At 50.2% G+C, this 22,997-nt stretch overlaps 1 protein-coding gene across 9 annotated transcripts in view; it reads right to left on the bottom strand.

The window, feature by feature from the left end:
- The window catches only part of Lrrc20 (leucine rich repeat containing 20), a 127,624-nt gene that overhangs the window by 25,994 nt on the left and 78,633 nt on the right, over positions 1-22,997 (bottom strand). For all 9 annotated transcript variants that reach the window (XM_087898154.1, XM_087898155.1, XM_085679689.2 and 6 more), the window contains one exon: positions 4,117-4,284. In XM_087898154.1, the coding sequence (XP_087754280.1) occupies positions 4,117-4,284 (168 nt within the window). The remainder of the gene's footprint in view (positions 1-4,116; positions 4,285-22,997) is intronic.

The raw sequence follows: 22,997 nt of genomic DNA, 5'->3' as shown, positions 1-22,997 counted from the left end.
TCTGTTCTCTGTAAAAACTACTTACTGAAGTGTCTTTGGGTAGGTTACTATTAATTATTATTTAATATTTGATTTAATAGTATTATGTGCATCTATGCCAAGAAGCCAAAGGACAACTTTTTGTCATTGTTTTGTTTGTTTTTAGATAGCCCTGGCTGTCCTGGAACTTACTATGTAGACCAGGGTGGCTTTGAACCTGCCTGTCTCTGCCTCCCCCAAATGCTGAGACTAAACGCGTCTGCCACTATGCTCTGCTTCAAGGAAGATCCGGTCAAGTTGGTATTCTCCTTCTTCTTCTTCTATGTGGGCTCCCCATATTAAACGCAGGTGGCCAGGTTCCCACCAGCTTGGGTAGCAAGCACATGACGTCTTGACAGCCCTGGTGGTTTTTATTTTGACCATGGTTAAGAAACGCAGTTTTGCACCACGACCCCAAACAGACACCTGAGTGTACACACAGTAAAACTGAAATTAAAAGTCACAAAGTAACAATGTACCGTGCTTCGTGTAAAGTACCCTGATATTTTCTACTCTATTAAAAAATTGCTGGTCTCAACCCACTAATTTGCCATTATAGCTCCCCAGTGGATTACTGCCTGTTACTGAAATAATCAGCCTAACGTGGTCCTGGGGATGTTAGAGGCACTCTGAGGCTTCCAGATCCCTGCTCTGATTTTGGTTGTGCTTTCTAGCCAGTAAGCTGCAGGTGCCACACGCAGTGCCCACGGGGGTAGCAGGGCAGGCGGCTGCAGCAGAGGGGACAGCACAGAGAAAGCAGGGTCGCAGACCAGAGGCTGTCTGTGCAGCCAGTGCCTCACAGCTATGATGCCTGAGGACATGCAGGCATCAGAAAACACCAAGGACAGATGGCACCCCATCCTGGGCCTCAGGAAGCAAACAGAAGTGTCCTCCCGCATGGCATGCTCTGCAGAGGGTCCTGGACATCTTCTCTACATGAAATGGTCCCCCGACTCTTCCTTTCACCCCAGAACAGCCCAAAGTGTGGAGCAGAACTGGATGGTACCACTAGCTGTGAGAACGGGGTGGGTGGGTTGACCATGGATGCTACAAATATTAGTCTTCTAGGGCCCAGATAGGAGGCTTGGTGAGAGGAAGTCCTTCAGGGGTGGGGATGGGGGGGTCCCTCCAAAAACTTACAGCTGGCTCAAAGCTCACACTGCCTGCTGAGTAGAAGCTTTTCCAGTAACCCAGAAATCGCAAAGCTATTTCTGGGGTGGACAAGATGGCTCAGGGGGTAAAGGTTCTGGGCTTGCCTCCAAATCTAACAACCTGAGTTTGATCTCCAGGACCCACAGGGTGGAAGAGAGAATCACTTTCTTTCTTTCTTTTTGGAGACAGGTTCTCTCTATATACAGTCCCAGTTGTCCTGGAACTCACTATGTAAACCAGGCTGGTCTCGAATACAGAGATCTGCCTGTCTCTACTTCCCAAACACTGGGATTAAAGATGTGCCAAGAACCAACTTCTAGGTTGTTCCCTGACCTCTTCGTATGCACCTGGGCTCATGCCCCAACCCTCATAAAGTAAATAAATGCAATAAAAATTCCATGGCAAAAGTTTTTTTAAAAAAAATATTTTTCATAAAAAAATTTGGCTTTATTTTTTTTTCCAGCACCGTTTTAAAGTTCTAAGAGGAAATAAATCACTTTGAAGACATCCCAAGCTCTGACTGCAATTCCAATCCTGTGGGAGACGAGCTGTAGCTGGCAAACGGTACAAAGCTCTACCTACTGAAGGATGCGTGTGTTCACTGGTGACAGCCCCCCACTCCTACCCTGGGGCTTGTCTTACTCCAGAAGGGCTATAAAGGATGTGGGATGGCCTTCCCACTGATCTGGAAGCAAAGCAGCCACTGGGAAGCCAGAATGAACCAGGGGGAGGGGAATTGGGGCAACTCAGCAGGGTAAGATGGCTGCCTCAGCCCATCCCCTCTCTCTGGATGAGAACAAGTCTCCTGCAGTCTGCTGGCTACCTGAGGTTAACTGGGCACCTCGAGAGCAGCTGCTGCTTGGGGACAACCAGGGGTCTTTGCGGGAGAGAAACAGCTCCCTCCCCACCCTGGCATCTCTGTATCTCCCAGCACTAGCCTCTGACTAGGGCTTAAACTACTAGGAAACAGCCTAGGCACTGAGGTCCCTTTTACTGGGCCAAGTGTACAATATGAACTTGGTCACAAAGGCTAGGTGGACCTCTTAGAGCCTCAGTTTCTCCGTGTGTCGAGTGAGGATGTGCGTCGTGGACTTGGTGAGCTGTGAGCACAAGTGACAAGCTATTACTGTCACCTCACAAGAAGGCAGAGATGTAGAGCGCTCACAATGAGTCAAGGTTGCCTGTCCTTGCTGTGGCACTGCCCTGCTGGGGGACACTGTCAACCCTGAGGGAGAGGAAAAATCAAAGTGCCTGGACCCCTGGTTTTGCTTGACTTAGTGACAGTCACATTAGCCAGCACAGATATTTAGTCTACTCCCAGGCTTTGAAGCGAAGCTCTTTTTCCTTGTCTCTGACCACCTTCTGGGATAGCCAAAGATGACCCGAGAATCAGGTGGCCACTGACCACATATCAGAGCTGCTCAGCTCTGTATTCGGCACTGACCACAGGAGCCCTTGCCTGACGGCTGGCTGACTTGAATCCACTGCAAGAAGAAGCAGAGGCAGGGGAACTGAGGAGTAAGAAGAAGGCAGTGCTGAGACTATGAGACAGAGCTCAGCACAGCTTGGGTGATTCGGGTGGTCCAGAAGGGGACATCACAGAGAGAGGGCACCCTGGGGATGCTCTATTTGCTTAGAGACAGTACAGAGGACCAAGTGACTGGTGAGTCAGCTCAGGCCAGACTGCTCAGGGACCCCAGGCCTTGGGAGTGCCCATGGCCAAAGGTTTCTCTGGGGCCAGCAGCAGGGATCTCACCACAGACACCGGGCTGAGGTTCATAATTTTTCTTGCGCAGTCTCTCCATGCAATCTAATGGTCTCCTGTAACACTTAGGAGCTCATTTGACTCAATGATCAAAGAACAGATTCAGGGGCCAGTGAGATGGCTCAGCTGGTGGAGGAACTTGCCAAGCCTGATGACCTGAGTTCAATCCCCAGTGTGCACAAACTGGGGGAGACCTAGAGAACTGATTTCCTCAGGCTGCCCTCTGACCTCCTGGACAATCTGCAGCCAGCATGCACGTGCGTACGCGTGCGTGCACGCACGCGCGCGCGCGCACACACACACACACACACACACACACACACTAAATAAATACATGTAATTAAAAATTAAAGAACAACAATAACAAAACAATAGACTGAGAACTGAAAAGGTCAGCTGGTTTCACCTCTTCGCAACCTGTCCATAGCATCCTGGATATTCAGGCACTGACTACCACACAAGGCAAGTATTGAGCACAAGGCATTCCCCTGCTGCAGCCTGAACCACTTCAAAGGCCATTGCCTTTAATCAAGAGGCAGAAAGGACCACAAAAACACTTGCAGGTAACGTGGCTGACGTTGGAACAGCCATAATGATAGAGGCAGAGTGAGAGGGTGAGACGGGGCCAGTGGAGTTAAGAGCCAAGGAGCTGAGGACACAGAGAGAACAGTGAGCATCTGCTCTCTCTGGGGAACGTCAGGCTCCTAGCTGAAGAGGACACTCAGTTCTGTGAGGTCCTGGTGTGACAGCGAGGTACTGCGCTGACGCTTCCTCATGGTGGGGGCCCTGAGTGACTGTTCTGAGCATGGTCGGCTTGTGGCTCCTGCCACTTACTGGGAAGAGAGAAGACTCAAGTAGGGCTCAGTGTAACGGGGCTGACGATGGAAGCGGACTGCAGTCAGTTGAGGGTAGCTATGAAGATCTAGAGAGATGGGGCGTGAGGCCCACGCTGCCCTGAGTAGTTCAGGGCTGTGCTATGGGGAAAGCCCAGGCTGCTGGCGGAAGTGTGTATCTGAGCTAGCACCTGGCAGGTGGCAGGGCTGTGACGCGGTGATCTTCCCAGACTCACTGTCTGTTTAGGTGTCTTGGCCCTGCAAAGTCGAGCCTCCCTTATGTTCACAAAAAGTAAATCCCAGCGCTCTGCCCTCTGCAAAGCCTCGGACAGCAGCAGCCATACTCACCCACAATCTCATTCTCCTCCAGGTTGATCGTCTCCAGTTCAGGCAAGGCGGTCAGCTGCTCTGGGAAGTCCTGAAACTGGTTCCGGGACAGGTCAATGGCCTTGAGGTGCTGGAGGCTGCTGACCTCGTTGGGGAGGCGATGGAGGTAGTTGCCTTCCAGGCGGAGCTCTGCCACAGGAGGGAAGAAGGAGAAGTTGTGAGGGAAGGAGAACCTTCCAGAAGCCACCAGCGTTCAGGCCAGGAGGACAGTGAGAATGACCCTGACTCACAGGAAGGCCCCAAGAGGATGGCTCCAGGTCTGTTTGCCCCAACAACTGCCCAGGGCCTTCTGCCATCACTCTGGCAGAGGTATCCCCGCTTTGGCTCTATAAGAGGCTCTCCTGACAGAAGCTGGGGCCCAAAGGTCCAGGTGTGACAGCTCCCTCAGACAGGCCTTGTGGGACATGTCAGGACATGCACCAAAAGGGTCACGACCTTTCTTCAAGGCCCTCTTTGGTCCAGGACTGTTGGGGTAGCCCAGTTCTGTCAGCTGTCCTTGTTTCTCACCCAGCCACTACCAACAAAGTGTGGGCAGGCTCCTCCCCTGGAGTGGTCACCAGGAAGCTAACTAGTGGCCTCTGGAAAGAACCCTTATGAGGAGGCCCAGAAAGCACTGCGAGATGGACCAGGGTGGAAGCTGAAAAATCTCAAGAAAAAGGCTCCTGGGGCAGACTTGGGGGTGTACGTCTTTAATCTCAGCACTTGAGAGGCAGATGTAAGTGGATCTCTGTGAGTTCAAGGACAGCCAGAATTACATAGAACCCCATCTCAACAAGGAAGGAAGGAAGGAAGGAAGGAAGGAAGGAAGGAAGGAAGGAAGGAAGGAAGGAAGGAAAGAAGGAAGGAAGGAAGGAGGCTTCCTCTGCTATGTTTGAGAATTTCCTTACTACTACACGGCACATGAGATTTTTTCCCCCAACCTTTTAGTTCTTTAACTCATAGAAGAAAGGACTCTGTCAAGACCCTGAGATGGTAGCAGTAACATTAAAGGAAAGGAAGGAAATAATGAGTAGAGACAAGAGGAATCAGCTTGCTTCGAGGGAAGCAGGGATACCAATGATTTGGAGGGGGCCTTGCAAGATCTCCAACTGGCTAACCTGAGAGGCTTCTATTTAACATACTATTTTTACTGACTATTTGGAAATTTCACATAAGAGATCACATCCACTTCCCAGTTCTCCCAGGTACACCCCTTGAGCCTTTTAATCTCTCTGAAACAAGAGGAGGAGGAGAGAAAAAAGTCCAATTTGTGTTGCCCGAATACTTATTGGAGCATGGTCAAACTCCTAGTGGCGAGCCCCTTAAAGAGAACTGATTCCTTTCCCACCCCCACCAGAAGCCATCAACTGTGGAGAGCTACAGTTCAGCACCCCATCACAATTTTTAAGAGTTATCTTCAATGGCTTCCTGCCTCGACTGTTTCTTTTTGGGGAGTATGTGGGGTGGGGAGAGAGGCCATCACAGAAGGAAGGGCTTCTATTTTGTGATGATCTAATAGCTATGTCCATTTTGTATATGCCTCTGCCTTTTATTCTTTTCAACAAAGAACAATATAAGTATAAGGCAGACGTTGACTGCGTGGCTAGAGTATAAATGCCGGAAATACAGCTAAATAAAATATGGGGCGGTGCAGAAAGGAAAAAAAGAGGCAGCTCCCATAAGGGTCCTCACATAGGAGGAGGCAAAAAAGACAGAACCAGGAGGAAGAGGGTGGGAAGCACGGGGGTATGACAAGGGAATCGGTAGCCAGTGCTGGAGTGTGGGCCTCAACTTGGCCACCTCCAGCTGACATAGTCATTTTGCCCGTTTAGATCCCAGTTTCCTCACCTGAGACAGGAGCTGGTAAGCACCCGCCTCATGGGGATGTGAAGAACTGTCAGGTCACGTGGAGGAAAAGCACCAGGAGACAGAGGGAGCTGTATCTGTGTTTCTGGAGTGGGGATAGGCCACTCGGGGAGCAAGACCATCCACATGTGACCGTACACTAGCCTGCTTCTCTATGATACAAGTGCCCCAACTCTGTCTGACCCAAAGGAAATGGAGACCCTGAAATGTCACATCATGTTCCTCGGCTCTTCTACGCAGCACCAACTTGTGGACATGTGACCAATGCTGTCCCACAGGGTCCCATTCCTTTGGAGTGGAGTGCCCACATGCCGTATTTTCTGCTTGTTTAGAGACACAGTCTCATCATACAGCATCAGTCGATGTCAAACTCAAGGTCCTCCTGCCTCAGCCTCCCAGATTCTGGGATTACAGGTGTGTCTCACCCATGGCTGGCTTGAAAGTTTTCATCATTTTACTCAACTGTTTTGTTCTGTTTTCTGAGACATGGTTTCTCTGTGAAACAGTCCTGGTTGTCCTGAAACTCTCTTTGTAGACCAGGCTGGCTTTGTACTCACAGAGATTCACCTGCCTCTACCTGCCGAGTGCTGGGAATAACGGTATGCGCCACCACCGCCCGACTCAACTGTTTTATAAGCAGATCTGAGTTGTGATGTCTTGAGTTTATGTGCAGGCCTGCCTCCATCTCAGGGCTGTCTGCAGCCTCCCTTCTCTCTCCTCCGGACCTGTGTTAGGCCTTGCTTAGACTTATGCAGCCTTCCACCTCTGGCAGGGAACACCAGAGTCAGGCCTGTGTATTTGTTGTCTCAGGCAGGCACATGGCGGCTGTCCCTCATCCCACTCCTGCCCAGGGACCTTGGTGTGCAGCACTGTAGTGTTCCTGCTGTGGGTGGCCAGTTGGGGATCGCAAATTGGCAAGACTGATACTCTAGACTATCTCTTCCCCAGGTACCAAGAAGGTCTTGATGCCTAGGGTTAAAGAACGAGAACTGGGGGGGGGGGGGGCTGGAGAGATGGCTCAGAGGTTAAGAGCACTGACTGCTCTTCCAGAGGTCCTGAGTTCAATTCCCAGCAACCACATGGTGGCTCACAACCATCTGTAATGAGATCTGGTGCCCTCTTCTGGCCTGCAGGCATACGTGGAGGCTGAACACGGTGTATATAATACATAAATAAATATTAAAAAAAAAAAAAGAAGTGGAACTAGAGTTGTCTGCCTGTTCAAGGTTGGGGGCCCTCAGTTCAGGGGACACCTAGCCAGTGTGAAGCGAGGCAGTCTAGCATCTGGCTGCCATCAGGCCTGAACATGCGCATACTGGCACCTGGCTTCACGGGTGGGCCTGGGCAGGAAATGGCCTGCTGCTGCTTCTTCTTTTTTTTTCCTTTAACCTACCTGAGCCTGGCTGAAGTCAGGTCTCTTTGACCCACTCACAGCACCTCTGGAAGTCAGAAGTAGAAACACAAGTTGTCTAATTCCAGGGTTTTGCCTGTGAGCTAACTGCCCTGTAACTGTGACATAAAGAAGAATTGTATAACTCACCTTAAGTCTTTATTTTTCCTTGACGTTAAGTAGCAAAATGGAAAGCAGCATGGCAAGCTATGAGAGGCAGCCAAAGAAAGCATTGTATTTGTTTTACAGCACGTCCCCGAGAACGAGAGTCTAGCGCTCCATCCCTGAGGCCAGCCCAGTCCCTTCCTCTGTGTTCCACATTCTCAGAGGGCTCCTGTGGTGTGGACCCGGGTTGATGGCCTGCTCTGAGATCCCTACAGCCCTCCTTAGGGTTTGCCACAGTAAAGGTTCAGAACCTTGTCCCCTTCAGCAGGGCCTCTGGACGTAAGCGTGCACGCGCACATACACACACACACACACACACACACACACACACACACACACACACGCATGTCTCTAGCCATACTGTAAGTCTCCTGTTGTGTTATGCTAAGGCAGAAACTGCATGTGGTTCTTCGTTTCTATGCCCACCAGGGTACTGTGGTGGTCACTCAGTAAGTACCCAATGAATGATGGGAGGGGATGTCAGGTGGGGCCTTCCAGTGTCCTGTCTTTGGCAACCTCATGAACCCAAGGTCTCATAAGCAAATCCAAGACCTGTTCCATGTAACCAGCCAAAGATCGATCCCTTTCGCAGCTAGGCCCATGAAGAACCATGCCTGACTCACAAAACACCCCTATCTGATGGTGGTACAGAGCTGTCATTCAAATAACCAGGAGGCTCACGCAGGAAAATGTTGAGTTCAGTCATCTGGAATTCCATGTCTCATAAGAGCCTTCAAAGCCTGCCTCTGGATAATGGTTATTAGTTACAGTGTTGGGGGCAATGCTAGACATCTAACTCACGATGCCCTGGCCAAAGAGCATCTCCTCATGCTGAGTAGGTTACTGCCCTGGGGTCCTCATAGTTTGATTGATTGACTGATTCATTTATTCCTTTCACTTTCCCTTCCTTTTCTTCTCCTTTCATTTCTTCTCTCTTTTTTTCTCCCTCCCTCCTTCTGTTTCTTTTGGGGCAATAGGCTCTCCTGCAGCCAGGGTTAGCCTCAAATTCCTTAGGTAGCTGAGCATGGCCTTGATCCTCCTGACTCTCCTGCCTCGACCTCCCAAGTGTTAAGAACTACAGGTGTCCATCACCACACCTCATGCATATTTGGTGTCAGGGATCAAACTCAAGAGCTTTGTGCAATGCTAGGCGAACATTTGACAACCGGACGACCGCCCTAGCACCACACACCCCACACGTGGAGGCAGGGTTTCACTCTGTTGTCCTGCCTGCCTGGAACTTACTGTGCAAACCAGGCTGGCCTCAGACTATGTGTGGTCCTCTGGACCCGGCTTCTTAAGCTGGGGTTGCGGGCAGTCCTAGGGTTCTTTTTCCTCAAATGTTCTCTCCTGAGTATGTGCAAGCCCTGCAGCCTCGTGCAAGCTGTGTCTTCACTCCAGCATCACCTCACCTGAAGTTGGACTCCTCCCCCACCCCTTGGTCACTTTGCCTTCAGGACCTGCCCCGAAAGATCCCCCATTTCCTAAGCTACTTGCTTGGCAGCACTCTGCCTCCTGCTGCAAGAATTTACAGCACTCTGCCTCCTGCTGTGAGAACGGAAGCTGCCCTGGGAAAGTGTCCCCAATAGTGCAGTCCAGAGCGAGCACGTGATAACACCCAACTGGTCCAGTACAGCGAGTACCCCAGAATCCTGGACAAGTAAACAAACCAACAGGTGAATGGATTTCAGCATTGCCCTCACAACCCTGCAAAGTTCCTGTTCTGAATACAGCACAGTTCTTCCTTGAATTGATTTGTTCCTTTTATCAAGAAGAAAAAAAAATCCCTATTATTGCTTTCTATAAAAAGTACTGCTGTTCATGTCTCACTGAATGCTGCTGCCAGAGGAAGACTCCAGGCCCCAGGCAGAAGACAGTGGAGAGGAGGGTGGCAAGGACAGAGGTGGCTGCCCTGGAACCTCTCGGGAGCAGGGGAGGAGGATCCTATGCAGTGTGTTGTCCAAAGCTCCTACTTTCCAGAAACATGCGTCCCAGCTGCGTCTTCTCCCCTTTGCCTGCAAAGCCTAACAGGCCACTGAGAAGCTGTCCTGTAACTCGCTACGTAGATCAGGCTGGCCTCAAACTCACAGAGATCCACCTACCTCTGCCTCCAGGGTGTGGGGATTAAAAATGTATGCACCACACCCAGACTGACTTTGTATCCCAGGATATCTGGCTCCAGAGCCCGCGTTTGTGAGCCCCACGGTGTACAACCACTCACTGCACCATGGGAGGAAGTGCCCGCGGGCGTGGGACATAGACAGCCATAAAATCTGTGAGTGGAGAGGGGGAGGAACGGATCCTGGGGAGGATAAGGAGTTATAGGGTGGTACGGGCATGCTTGTGCTCCTAGTCACAGAATGAAAAGCAATCTTATTACTGCGGGGGCCACTGACCACGGGAAGACAGCCAAGTGAGTCCTACCATCTCTCAAGTCACGTGGGAGCAGGTGTTTGTGACAGTTCGTAAAAACAGCTACGCTATCACCCCCCCACACGGTATGTCCACGTGAGGGCCCTCAGACCCGCTGCTGCCCCAGTCCCCTACATGGACGATTAGAGACACACACACATACATAGTTCATCAGGGCAAGCGTTACACAGGCTGCAGAGGCTGGGGGTGACTCTCCTTTCTCCACTTTGTTACTTCTAATTTCCCGACACGATCACAATTGATATTAAGGGAAAAAAGGACTTCATCAAACCAATTCAGGCCGGAGTCTTATCACAGCCCCAGCATGGCTCAGGAATATAAGAAATGAGTCCCTGAAGGCAGATTACAAGAAAGCCTTCTGCGAGCTTGCCCCAGAGCCAGAATATGTATTCACATATCTCTGTGTGTGTATTTGTGTGTGATGTGTGAGTACTATGCATGTATCTAGTTTATGTGTCTATTTCTCTATGTATCTACATAGCTATGTTCCTGTGTATCTGTGTCTATATATTATGTTTCTATATTTGTATTTTGTATTTATATGTGTTTATATCCCTTTGTGTATGTGTATGTGTCCATATATATATATATATATATATATATATATATATATATATATATGGACATATGTATCTATGTGTCCATCCGTCCGTCTGTCCATCCATCCATCTCCTCTTGGCTCTGTATCTCTTGTTTCTGAAAAACACTAAGGATGCTCTTGGAAGGTCTCAGAGGCCTCATCCCATAGCCTCTCTGCACCCCAATGGCCCCGAGGTGCTACTCATGCTTGGTAGGGAAGCTCACTTTCCTCACAACTCTACAGCTCCACCATCCATCAGTGCAGTGCAGGGATGGCAGGCGTGGGGCTCTGCCTGGTACCTGGGAGATAAAAATGAAGGCTGTACCTGTGGATCTCATCATCCCTCACTTGCTCAGGAAGCATGTCAGGGTCATACTCGGGTCTGGTTCAAAGACAGTGATGCCCAGAGACTGTCTTAACTGTTGCTCCACTCAGATCAAGAGGTTGCCTGTATATGAAGCAGGTGTGAGGCCCTCTGCCAAGGCACCAAGACCCATAGACAGAGGCAGAGCCAAAGGGCATCTGCCCATTCCTGGCTCCTAAATGACGTCACTCATGCCCAGGGCTCAGCTCCACCGGCTCTCACACCTTGGCGGAGGTTCCTCTGAGCCCCACAGCAAAGAACCGAGGGCACCAGTCCGTGTCAGTGTCTACTGGCTTTCCTAAAGCCAGACACCAATCCTTGCTCCAACCCTCCTGTTGGAGTCAAACCACTCATCCTTTCATTGTGGGGACTAGTGACCTACTGGCCAAGAGGTGCCTGCTACCTCTCAGCAAATCAGTTCACCAGGACAGCCATGGGAGCAGCAGACAGAGTGAGGGACAGTTGGCCGTGTGGTAATGCCATAGCTCCGGAGAGCTACGCAGCTAGTGCTACCATCTGGCAAAGGGGACAGCAGTGCCTAGTGACCCTTGAGCTGGGTTCAGAACCAGAGTGGTGCATCATGTATATTGTGTACCTGGCACAATACTCAGCACAGACAGGAACTATTTGATAAGTAAATGAATAAGGAAATGGAGGGACAAAGAAAAAGTTGGGGGATGATTTGACCATGAACCCTATATTCCCAGGCCTGGCCCAGAATGAAATCTGCAGCATGGGAGTGGGGTTCAGGTGGCATCCTTCCAGACCAGGGAGGGGTTTCCCTCTGTGTCTTGGCTCGAACCTTCCCCATTTACAGGAATGGCAGGGACAAAAGCAAGGTGAACTCAGCTGTCCACTCCAGCCTCAGGGGCACCGGAATGTGAATTTCAGGATAAAATAGAGCACACATCCAATTAAGGTCAAATTTCAGATAACAATAAATGGTTTGTTTTGGTTTTATTTTTTCAAGACAGGGTTTCTCTGCGTAACCACCCTGACTGCCCTGGAACTTGCTCTGCAGACCAGGCTGGCTTCAAGCTCAGAGATCTGCCATCTCTGCCTCCTGTGTGCTGGGGGTAAAGGTGGGCGCCACCGCTGCCCAGCCAACAAATGATTTTTTAAAGTGTGCTTTTAGACCATGTCTCGCGGGGTGTGTGTATTCACTGCTTATCTGAAATTCATTTTAACAGGATATCCTATACTTCAATTGTCAAGTCTAGGGAATAGTACGTAAGCTCAGACCATTTGCAGACACACCCACCTGGCGTCTATGGTCAATCTGGAATCCTCCATGCCCAAAGCCCTCAGTTTTCTGAATGACTACGGAGTACCACCGAGCACCTATGGAGAGCCTGCACTGTGTGCTAACTGCCTTCCCTGCATGGCCTCTGCGAACTCCTGGGACTGCCCCAAACGAGCTCAACACCAGCATCACGAACAGAGTCTGCAAGTAAGACGGGTGACACTTGGGTAGTTCAATGGCTCAAGACAAATCGTGTTGCTAGCATTTGATGAAATGCTACAGCCTAGATCTTGACCATGGATCCAGGGAACCTAAGGACTCTGCCTATAGGTGGGTCAGGTAGACCACCTCCATCTCAGGCTCCCCATCTCTGACAGCTAAGATCCAGCTCAGGTTCCACCGAAGTCTCTCCTGTGCAGACTTATCTCTGTGACTATTATTATTTCTGGCTGCATTTTCCCTACAGACACAATAAGCTTCCCAATGTGACTGTCACTCTATAGCAGAACCACAGCCCATCAAAACGTTCACGTGCCTACACGGTGCACTGGCTGCTTCTCTGTCACGGTAGCAGAACAACTGACAATGTAAATTGAGGAAAGGCATACTGTGGCTCACAGTTTGAGGGAGCAAATCATGACAGCAGGGAAGATGTGGAGGCAGGAGGTGAGGTAAATGGTCACACTGCTTATGGCCAGGAACCAGAAAGAAATTAAAGATGGTCTCAGCCCACTTTCTCCCCTTTTTTTTTATTCCATCTGGAATCAGGGATGGGGCCACCCACATTTGAGGTAGGTCTTCTTTCCTCAGTTAAACCTCTGAAAACACCTTCGCAGACATGCCCAGAGGTATGTTTCCATGGTGATTCTGAATGTAGTCACGTTGATGATGGCTACTAAGCACCGCACGATTCAGCCTCAACCTCACAAGATCACCATGGAGTGATTCAGATCTGGTTTGAGTGTGTCCCCTCAATGAGCTTGTACCGGAAGCCTGACCCCTGGGGAAGGAGAGTGCCGGGAAACTTTAACATGAGGAGCCAGTGGATCGGGTGTGGCAGCACCAGCCTTTAATCCCAGTACTTCTCTGTGAGTTTAAGTCTTGGTCTACAGAGTGAGATCCAGGACAGAAAGACACTGACTGTTTCAAAAGGGGGGGGGAGGGACAACACCAAGTGCAAGGTGTTTATCATGGAGGCACTGAGAATCGAGGGAGTCATGCCTTTCTTGCAGGGTGGAATAGTTCTCAAGAGTATGAGTCATTTAAAATCGAAGCTACCCAATCTCCGTGGCTGGTTCCCTTTCTGCCTCTTAGCCACATTGTGATGAAGCCTGGGATCCTAGCCAGGACACTTAAGAATCACACTGTTGAAACCATGCAGCTGTCTGAATTGCGAGCCGAGCCTCTTTAGTTCAGATATTCTTCAGCTTAGGTGTTTTGTTAGGACAACACAGAACAGACTGGTACGGAGGAGAGAGGCTTAGAGAGGCCACCTGGGCCGGCAAGGTTGCTGACGACTCCGCTTCATCTTATGAACAGCCTGCTCTGGGCTCCGTGTCAGAGAAAACAGTCCTAGCCACTTGACCTGCTGTGTGCGACTGGGCTGACCTTCCACAGTGCCACAGCCAGGCTTGACTCTCTCTTCATCCTAGTGTCACAGCACCCGGGTCCTCTGCCCAGGGTCTTGTGGCTGAGGGGTTCAGGTCAGAAGGGCTGTCTAAGAAGCCAGGGTTCAAAGTCGGACAATTTGGGAATCCAAAGATAGAAGGAGCTTTGGGAGGAGATCCTACCACATCCCATTCTGGAGGTGCCCTAGCTGAGAGCAGCCCGAGCAGCGATGTTTCTTTGTTCAATGACCCCCTTAAACTGTGGTTTCCAGTCTTTGTCAGATGCAACCTTCCTTTCTCATCTCACCGCTTCCTGAGTCCACCATACGGTGGACAGCCGTCAGGGTCTACTGGAGTTAACCCCGAAGGAAATGAAAAACCAGTCGATTCTGTTAGGGGACACGCGAGGCTGGCCAGTGACAATGCAGCTGCTCTGCAAAGAAATGTGCCAGCTCCACACTTCTGCAGACCAAGGCTCAGCCAGCAAGGGGGCTCTGACCCTGCATCACTGAACAGCTGTGCCTGCCTACCCCATGGCAAGAGCCAGACGTCCAAAGGGTCATGTGTAGTGTTGAGTAGAGCACAGAAGGCTTCCCAAGAGTGTTAGTGGGAAAATAAACAAAAGCTAAGCTTCCAGAAAACATAGCCTGAATTGGGGGGGACGGTAAGAGGGCCGGGAACTAAAAGGAAGTGCTGATCATTCTGCCCCCATGAAAGACTAACAAGGCAGTTTTGTTATTGCTGTTCCTGTTTCACACCGCCGAGGCTGGCCTCAAACTTCCTAGGCAGCGGAGGACGACTTGGAATTCTGTATCCTTGTGCCTCTATTTCCCAAGTGCTATTACAGGTATGCACCGCCATGCTGGGTTTAGGCAGTGTTGGGGGCCGAATCCAGGATTTTGTGCACACCACACAAACATTCTGTCAACTGAACTACATCCCTAAGTGGACCAACATCAACCCCTGAGTCAAACAGAACTGTGATGTAAAACGGTACATGTATCCTTCTCTAGTGCCTTCTTGCTGTGTGACCTTGGCCAGGTTCCTTGCACTCCCTGAGAGAAGGGAAGAAGACAGAGCTAGAAACACAGTGAGAGGCAGAGAAGGAGGCAGAAAAGGGAAAAGAAAAGGTTGAGAGGGCTGAAAAAATTTTAATAAATGCATACTTGGAAAGGGCTCACAACAATGCCTGCTCTTGGTGGGATGCTGTAAATGTCACTAGCACTAGATGCATTTCTATTTCACAGGCCAGCGGCATCCCCAGAGCTGGCAGTGACAGCCGCTGCTGGGCAGGGAACTAGATGTCTGGGGGAGGAGAGAGACTTATTTCCCTCTATTATTCCTTTTGACTGGACCACTGCATTGTGTGTGCCTATTGCCTATTCAAAGTAAACAAGCAGACAGGGCCCATTCTTCCAAATGATATGGTGGAGCGGTGCAGGTGTGGTGGGGACCTGAGCAACCAGTAGATGGATAGAGTGCGGGGGAGGGAGGGACAGAGGGGCCCTGCAGCACAGCAGCCAAAGAAATCCATGCAGGGAGCTTGGGGGGAAAGGCGATAGAGGGAGATTGCAAAGTCCATTGTCACTCAGGGTTTGGAAAATGTGAGCTTGGGAAATGAGCCAGAAGACACAGCTAATTCAGTCATCCTGCCCCGGTGTTCTGGGTGTGCCTCACCCCGTGTACACTGGCACACTTGCCCTGGCTAGGTAGGCAGAGAGCTAGGGTGCCAAGGTGCAGGATGGAAGAGGTGGCCCCCTGTTTGAGGGGCAGGTGTACCGCTCCAGGCTGCTACCAGGTCCTCCCCACGGGGAGCTGAATTGATTTCTTCCAGCTCTATGGGTCTGTTGGCCTCTGGCAGACGGTCCTTCTGCACAGAAAGAGGTGTCACGAACATTCAGACTTGAATTCTGTTGCTTGCAGCCAGGCAACCCCAGGGATCAGACACCCATGAGGACAGAAGGCACAAGCTGATGCAGGAGGCTACCACACCTGTCACCTCCTCCATTCCTAGGACAATTCTTAGGGATGGCAATGGGGACTGTCCCTACGGATGCTCAGAGGAGATGGGTCCTCCTGGGTTCCATGACTCCAATCAGGATCTACGTGGAAGAAACGGAAAACGTGTGCCCCAGCAGCAGATCTGACTGGTCTCTGAGAACAACTAACGCGTTGACACCCACTTCAGCACTGCTTCTGCGTCTGGCCGGCTTGCCCAGCACCTTTCTCTAGCCTTGCTTTTTCCTTTCGTCAGTTAAGAGACATGAGCTGAGGAAAAGTAAATACAAGGGGCTAAGGCAGAGCATGAAGTGAAGGCCCAGTGTCCTGCGACTTCGGCCACACTTGGTCCTGCCACCTGATGGCCTACGTGAGGATGGGTCCACCCATCCTTGGCTCGGGAGATGTATCATGCCTCAGAGAACTCACCCCCTAGCCTCCTTTTCCCAGATCAACAGGCAATAAACCATCCTAGGACCCTTTCCACATTGTCCCAGTCCCCCCAAAACTCCCTAAGGCCTGTCCTGCTCCTGGGGCAGGACAGGGCAGCGCTCTCATACCAGGTGGCTTGCCAGAAAGAAAGGATGAAGTTCTCCTGCGCCTATCTGGTTGGCTGAGGCAAGGAGGTAAAGTGTAATTTTCTCTACCAAAAGTCAAAGCAGTTGCTGCCTGGAGGCCCTTGCAGTGAGGACAATGACAGCGTGGTGAGCCTTGAAGCCCTTAACAGATAGGCCCCGCAGGGGGCCTGCAGCCTGAACAGGCATACACACAGCACGGTTTCCCAGGGTGGTTGGCTACCTGGCATCTTCCTGTCAGCATGGGCTCAGAGAACAAACGCTTAGGGAAGGACACAGAAAGAGACACTCATTACAGCTGGGTACAGCGGCGCACACCTGTCAAATCAGCACAGGGAAAGTGGAGGCAGGAGGATTAGGAGTTAAAGGTCATCCCTGGATATCTATGGCGTTTGACGTCAGTCTGGTTTACCTGAGACTATCTTAAGGAAGCAAACGAGTCCGTCACCGGAAATCGGAAGACATTTCAACTTCACACCATAGGAATCAGGTGTCGCCTCACCCTCCTCTCGTAATACTTAATCAAGAGCCTTGTCCCTAAGCCCAGCCTTTCCAAGCCTCTTTTTCTCCCACAGCGGGGATTTTGGGTTAGCTTAGTCTCCATAGAGGCACCCAGGCTGGCTGGCCAGCTAGCCTAAACCTCCCTGCCCAATTTGTCCACAACAACACACTCTACGCCAGCCCAAGCCCTATTGCCTCTGCCTATGGAGAGAAGAAGACTCCCTTAGGACCTGACTGAAGATTAGCTTGGGGCTGGGTCTTCAAAGCCAGCCCCATTTCCTGCACCTGCTGGCTTTATACTTTGACTCACGCGTCTCCTGTCTTCAATGTCCCACACAGCCTTTTCTTACCCCCAACTTATCCTGCCAGGACCTTTCTGGAATGTTCCTGTTTAAGCACTGGCTCCCTCTGGCCAGTCCCTGACAACATGCTCTGGACCACTTGGTCCACTTCTATCATTTTCGCAGTTATTTTCCAAACATACCTTTCCTCTCCTGAAGGCTGCTATAGAAACTCCCCCTTATCTAACTGGCAAACACCTCCTCACGCCCACTTTAAACCACTTCTCGGGAGCTTCCTGAGTTCCCACCCACGACTCTGAGTCTTCCACAAGCAACCCCTCAGCAGACAGCCCCTTAAGTTTCCAGGTTGCTGCCTAGTGCCCCTGCGTCCCCTGTGAAATGGTGAGGACCTCGGGGGCTATCTCTACCCAGCTCTATGTCTTCTCATTCCCAAATGATGCTGGTGTTACAGTGACAAATCACAGGCAGAGCGGGGCGAGCTGGAGATGGCTCTGTGGTTAAGAGCACTGGCTGTTCTTCCAGAGGACCCAGGCTCAATTCTCAGCACCCACAAGGCAGCTCACAAGTATCTGTAACTATAGTTCCAAAGGATCCAATACTCTCCTTTGGCTTCTTTGGGCACCAGGTAAGCAAGTGTTGCAGACATATATGCTGGCTTAATACTCATACACATAAAATAATAAAATTAAATTTAAAATAGAAGCATCCACAGGCTTGGGACCAGGAGAGCCAAGTGCCCAGAGTGGGGTTCCTCTGCTATTATTTGCTTGGACATACCATGAGTTGAGCAAGGTCAGAGGCTTGTGAGCAAACACTGGACTGGGTAAGGTGGGAGTGAAAGATTGAATTTTATTTTTTGATTTTATTTTTAAGATAAGGTCTCATGCAGTCCAGGCTAGCCTTCAGCTTTCTGTGCATTTGAGAATGATCTTGAACGCCTATTCCTCACGCCTCCATCTCTCAAGGGCTGGGATTACAGCTGTGTACTACCATGCCTGGCTTATGGAAGACAGAACTTACTGTCAACAGGGAAACCCAGTATCCAACAACCTGTAGCCCAGGAAGTCATCCAATTATCTGGAGCCACTAGCTCAGGACACTTGCTATGTTGGCTAGTTTTACATTAATTTGACAAAGTAGAGTTATCCTGAAAGGAGGAAACCTTAACTGAGAAAATGCCTCCATGAGATCGGGCTTTAAGACATTTTTTTTAATTAGTGCTTAAGAGAGAAGGTCCCAGCCCATTGTGTGTGATGCCTCTCCTTGACTGGTGGTCCTGGGTTCTACCAGAAAGGCTGAGCAAGTCATGATGAGCAAGTCAGTAAGGAGTACTCCCCCATGTCCTCTGTATCAGCTCCTACCTCTAGGTTCCTGTCTGGCTTCCTTCAGTGATGGACTACAGTGTGCAAGTGTGAGCCAAATCAACCCTTTCCTCCCCAACTTGCCTTTTGGTCATGGCGTTTTTGTCAAAGCAACAGAAATCTCAGCTAAGACACTTGCTCACTTAAGTCAGACGTCATAGGAACTGTTGTTTGTAACAACCCTTCAACAAGGCAAACCATAACCCCGTAACAACTGGCTCTACAAGGTCAGGACTCAATAACCCACAGCTTCTCTAATTTGAAGGTGAAGGGGTACAGGTGGATCTGAGTTAAGACAGGATCTCATTTAGCCCAGGCTGGCCTCAAACTCACTATGTAGCTGAGGCTGGCTTTGAACTCCTGGGTCCTTCTGCCTCTACCTCCCAAGTATTGAGATTACAGGTTTGAGCTATCACACCTCGATGCAGGATTCCCCTCTGTATGCTGTGAATACCATTGATAAATAAAGAAACTGCTTTGGCCTGTTGATAGGGCAGAACTTAGGTAGGTGGGGAAAACTAAACTGAATGCTGGGAGAAAAAAAAGGCAGAGTCAGGGAGAAGGCATGGAGCCGCTGCTGGAGACAGATGTGCTGAAACTTTGCTGGTAGGCCACGACCTCACAGTGATGCACAGATTAATGGAGATAGGTTAAATTAAGATGTAAGAGTTAGCCAATAAGAAATTAGAACTAATGAGCCAAGCAGTGTTTTAAATAATATAGTTTCTGTGTGATTATTTCGGGGCTGAATAGCCAGAGACAAACAAGCAGTCTTATTACAATAACACCTGGGTCAGCTTTCCTGAGTTTTGACTTCATATCAAACTATGGACCATAAGGAGAAAGCTAAACCTATCTCTACCCAACTCTAGTAGTCCATCCCCAAGGATGCCTGCTTTTAGAAAGCCACTAGCAGTCGCCCAAGCAGTTGTTCAGAACAAAACCCTTGTTTTCATTCCACTATGAAGCATTCCCCATTCCCTGCCTGTTCTTGGAGCCCTGGCCAAGAGCACATAACAGGGCTGACTTCCTGCTCTACAGCAGGTGCCAAGGGCAGGAACCTCCAAGTGTCTCATTTGTTGGGGGGGCAAGGATATTCTCTTAGGTGTGTCTCACACTCCTTTCACTTGGCAGGCAGTATCAAGACACACTCAAGCAAAAGAGCCAAGTGACCAGAAAGTAAGAAAAGAGACAGAGATACAAAAGAGTCACACGCAGATATCACACTGATCCTATCCAGCCCCTTCACACCTGCCATTCACACTGATCCTACCTAGCCCCTTCACATCCACCATTCACACTGATCCTATCCAGCCCCTTCACATCCGCCATTCACACTGATCCTACCTAGCCCCTTCACATCCGCCATTCACACTGATCCTATCCAGCCCCTTCACATCTACCATTCACACTGATTCTACCTAACCCCTTACACCCTCCATTCACACTGATTCTACCTAACTCCTTCACACCTGCCATTCACACTAATCCTACCTAGCCCTTCACTCACTCAGTTCTTGCTGTTTTGCTTATTTTAAGACATGATATGGCTGGCCTCCAAGCGCTAGGTAGCAGCAGAAGATGTGTCACCACAACCGGCTTATGCAAGGCTAGGGGTTGAACCTAGGGCTAGACAAGCCACTGCAGATCAGGTCCTGCCTTTTCATTTCATAAAAGTGAGTGGGGAACATGGAAAGGTGGAATCAAGGTGACCCGATGCTGGGAAGCCAAGAGACTGATGGAGAGAGTTCTCAGGTTACCCTTGGGAGCCTGTGAGGCAGGCAGGGGACACGTGGCAACAGCAGTTGCTCTGTCAAGGACCCAGAAGAAGACACAGCAGTCTTTTCAGTGCTGATACCTCCTCCTCCACACACATAATGCTCAGGGCAAGTGTGTGTGCACGTGTGTGTGCATGGGTGTGTATCTTCTGTTGAAAGAGAAATCACAACAAAGACGTGGGCTCAGAGCTACCTCTCTAAGAGGCGAACAGGCCTTGGCTCCAGAACTCGCCCCCTCAACTCCCCATCCTCAGCTCCTAGCCACCACAGCCTACAATCCACTGTGTGAAATCCAATTAGTTGGTCTGGTCCTTCCTTTTCAAACCCCAGGCTGAGGAATGGAGGAATCAGGAGCTGGTGGGGACAGAGAGGAGAATTCAAACAGCATCCTTCAATAGGTGTCTGATCTAATGGTATTGGAGTGGGTTCAATGGTGTTGGCAAAGAAGCCCTGAGCAGAATTTACCCAAAGCTGCTGCTGAGGGACCTCTGAAAGCACTGCCTCCAGCCCTCAGCGCCCACATTTCTCTTGGGAACTATCAGTTCTGCACAGCAGTCTACCCTTCTGCATTTGTCCTTGCCAGTGTCCTGGTCCCTCGGGGTGCGGGGCAGTGGTAAGAATGAACATCCTGCCACCCAGGGCTCCTTCAGGGAGACACATGGTTGACTGGCCCACCACCGTTTCCCCACCTCCAGGCTCAGGCATGGAAGACGCAGGTGCTTAAGAGATGGACTGAGGATCAAAAAGCACACAGGATCGCTCCTGTGTCCAAGGAAGCCTCAACCCAACTGCTTTTCCAGGGACCCCGAGCACCTCACCACTTATCTCTCCAGAAAGCAAACACTCAGGCCTGAGGATGTGGCTGCATTGGTAGAGTGCTTATTCAGCAGGATGAAGCCCTGGGTTTGATCCCAGCACCATATAAGATGGATATATAATCCTAACACTTAGAAGATAGAGGCAGAAGGTTAAAGGTCACCTTCAGCTAAATAGGGAGTTAGGTCAACCTGGGCTGCATGAGACCTTGTCAAAACACTACAAGACCTTTGAGCTAATACAAGTACCCCGTGAGGAGGCCCTCTTGGGGTCAAAGCCCTGGAGGTTTTGCTCTGGATCCTTTCTTAGCCAAGGCCTGATTCTCCATCTCCTTCATGAAGGAGGAAACTAGAAGCCATGTCAGTATTTTACAAGCTAAATCTACAAATGCATTTAACTAGTTTTCCCTTTACATAAAACCTGAAAAAAAAAGTCTCACACACTGTTTATTTCTAGTTTCTATTAAATAATCAGCAGGAGTCAGCCATGGGGGAGCATGGCTACAACCCTAGTGCTTAGGAGGTAGAAGCAGGAGCATCAGAAGTTCAAGGACGTCTCTGGCTCTGTAGTGAGTTGGAGGTCAGTCTAATCTATTGGAGACTCTGTCTCAAGAAAATCAGATTGGGGGGCTGGAGGGATGGCTCAGCAGTTAAGAGGACTGACTGCCCTTCCGGAGGACCTGAGTTCAATTCCTAGAACCAACATGGCAGCTCACAACTGTCTGTGACTCCAGTTCCCGAGGATCCAGGACCCTCACACATGAAGACAAAGATCACCAATGCATATGAAATAAAAATAAACTATTAAAAAAAAAGAAAACCAAGTCAGATACATGATCGGAAAAATGGCCATCATCAGATACATAATCAGAAGAATGGCCATCATCAGATACATAATCAGAAGAATGGACGTCATCAGATACATGATCAGAAGAACAGACATCATCGGATACATGATCAGAAGAACGGACATCATCGGATACATGATCAGAAGAATGGACATCATCGGATACATGATCAGAAGAACGGACATCACCAGTTCATCTTCTCTTGCAGCACACACAACTGAGTGACACACCAGTGGTTGGTGGATCAGCCCCATTACTCCTTCCTGCCACACACTCAGTGCAAGTCACTCGTTACTCAGGCACTAGTCTCCGACACATCTGTGCTGATAAACAAACCCAGAACCGTGGGTCTCAATTTTGGCTGTCAGCACTTCAAGATGGTCCGAGCCTGTCTCAACACCAAGGCCTAGGCTCACGCTCTGGTGGTCCAACTCCTCTGGTCTTGGGATGATGGTGAGTACAGCAAGGGTCCTAGGATGGTTCTGACTTCGTCAAGGGACAGTCTGAGGAGCCTGCTGACTGCAAGGACCCCACCTCAGCTCTGGAAAGAGACAGAGGCTGGGAAACGGACTGAACAGAAACCAGCCAGGTTAAAGTACACACAGATGCCTCTGGGGAAACGAGTCCTGCCCCGGCTCTCCCCGCCCCCCCAGCACAGGCACTAGAGCTCTGTGACCTTCCCTCAGAAGGAGCCCTGCAGACTAAGCCTGCCTCTGTGCTCCTCTGTGTGCATAATAATGCTGGCCTCACCACGTTCTTGCCTGCTTCGCCCTGACACACACCAGTTCTTCCTATTTGTGACCAAGCTTTGTCCATTCATACCTGTCTCTCTGCCTTCTCGTCTCTATCCGACACCCACAGCTCCCTGAGGAAGTCTGCTGCTGCGACAAAACAGCATGACCGAAAGGTAACGTGGGGAGCAAAGGGTTTATTAGGCTTACACCTCAGCATTGCTGTTCATCACTGAAGGAAGGCAGGACAGGAGCTCAAACAGGGCAGGATCCTGGAGGCAGAGGGTGATGCAGAGTGTGTGGAGG

The sequence above is a fragment of the Myodes glareolus genome, chromosome 18, assembly GCF_982192425.1.
Source record: "Myodes glareolus chromosome 18, mMyoGla1.1, whole genome shotgun sequence".
Taxonomy (NCBI): Eukaryota; Metazoa; Chordata; class Mammalia; order Rodentia; family Cricetidae; genus Myodes; species Myodes glareolus.
This window is presented reverse-complemented; position numbering and strand designations above follow the sequence as displayed.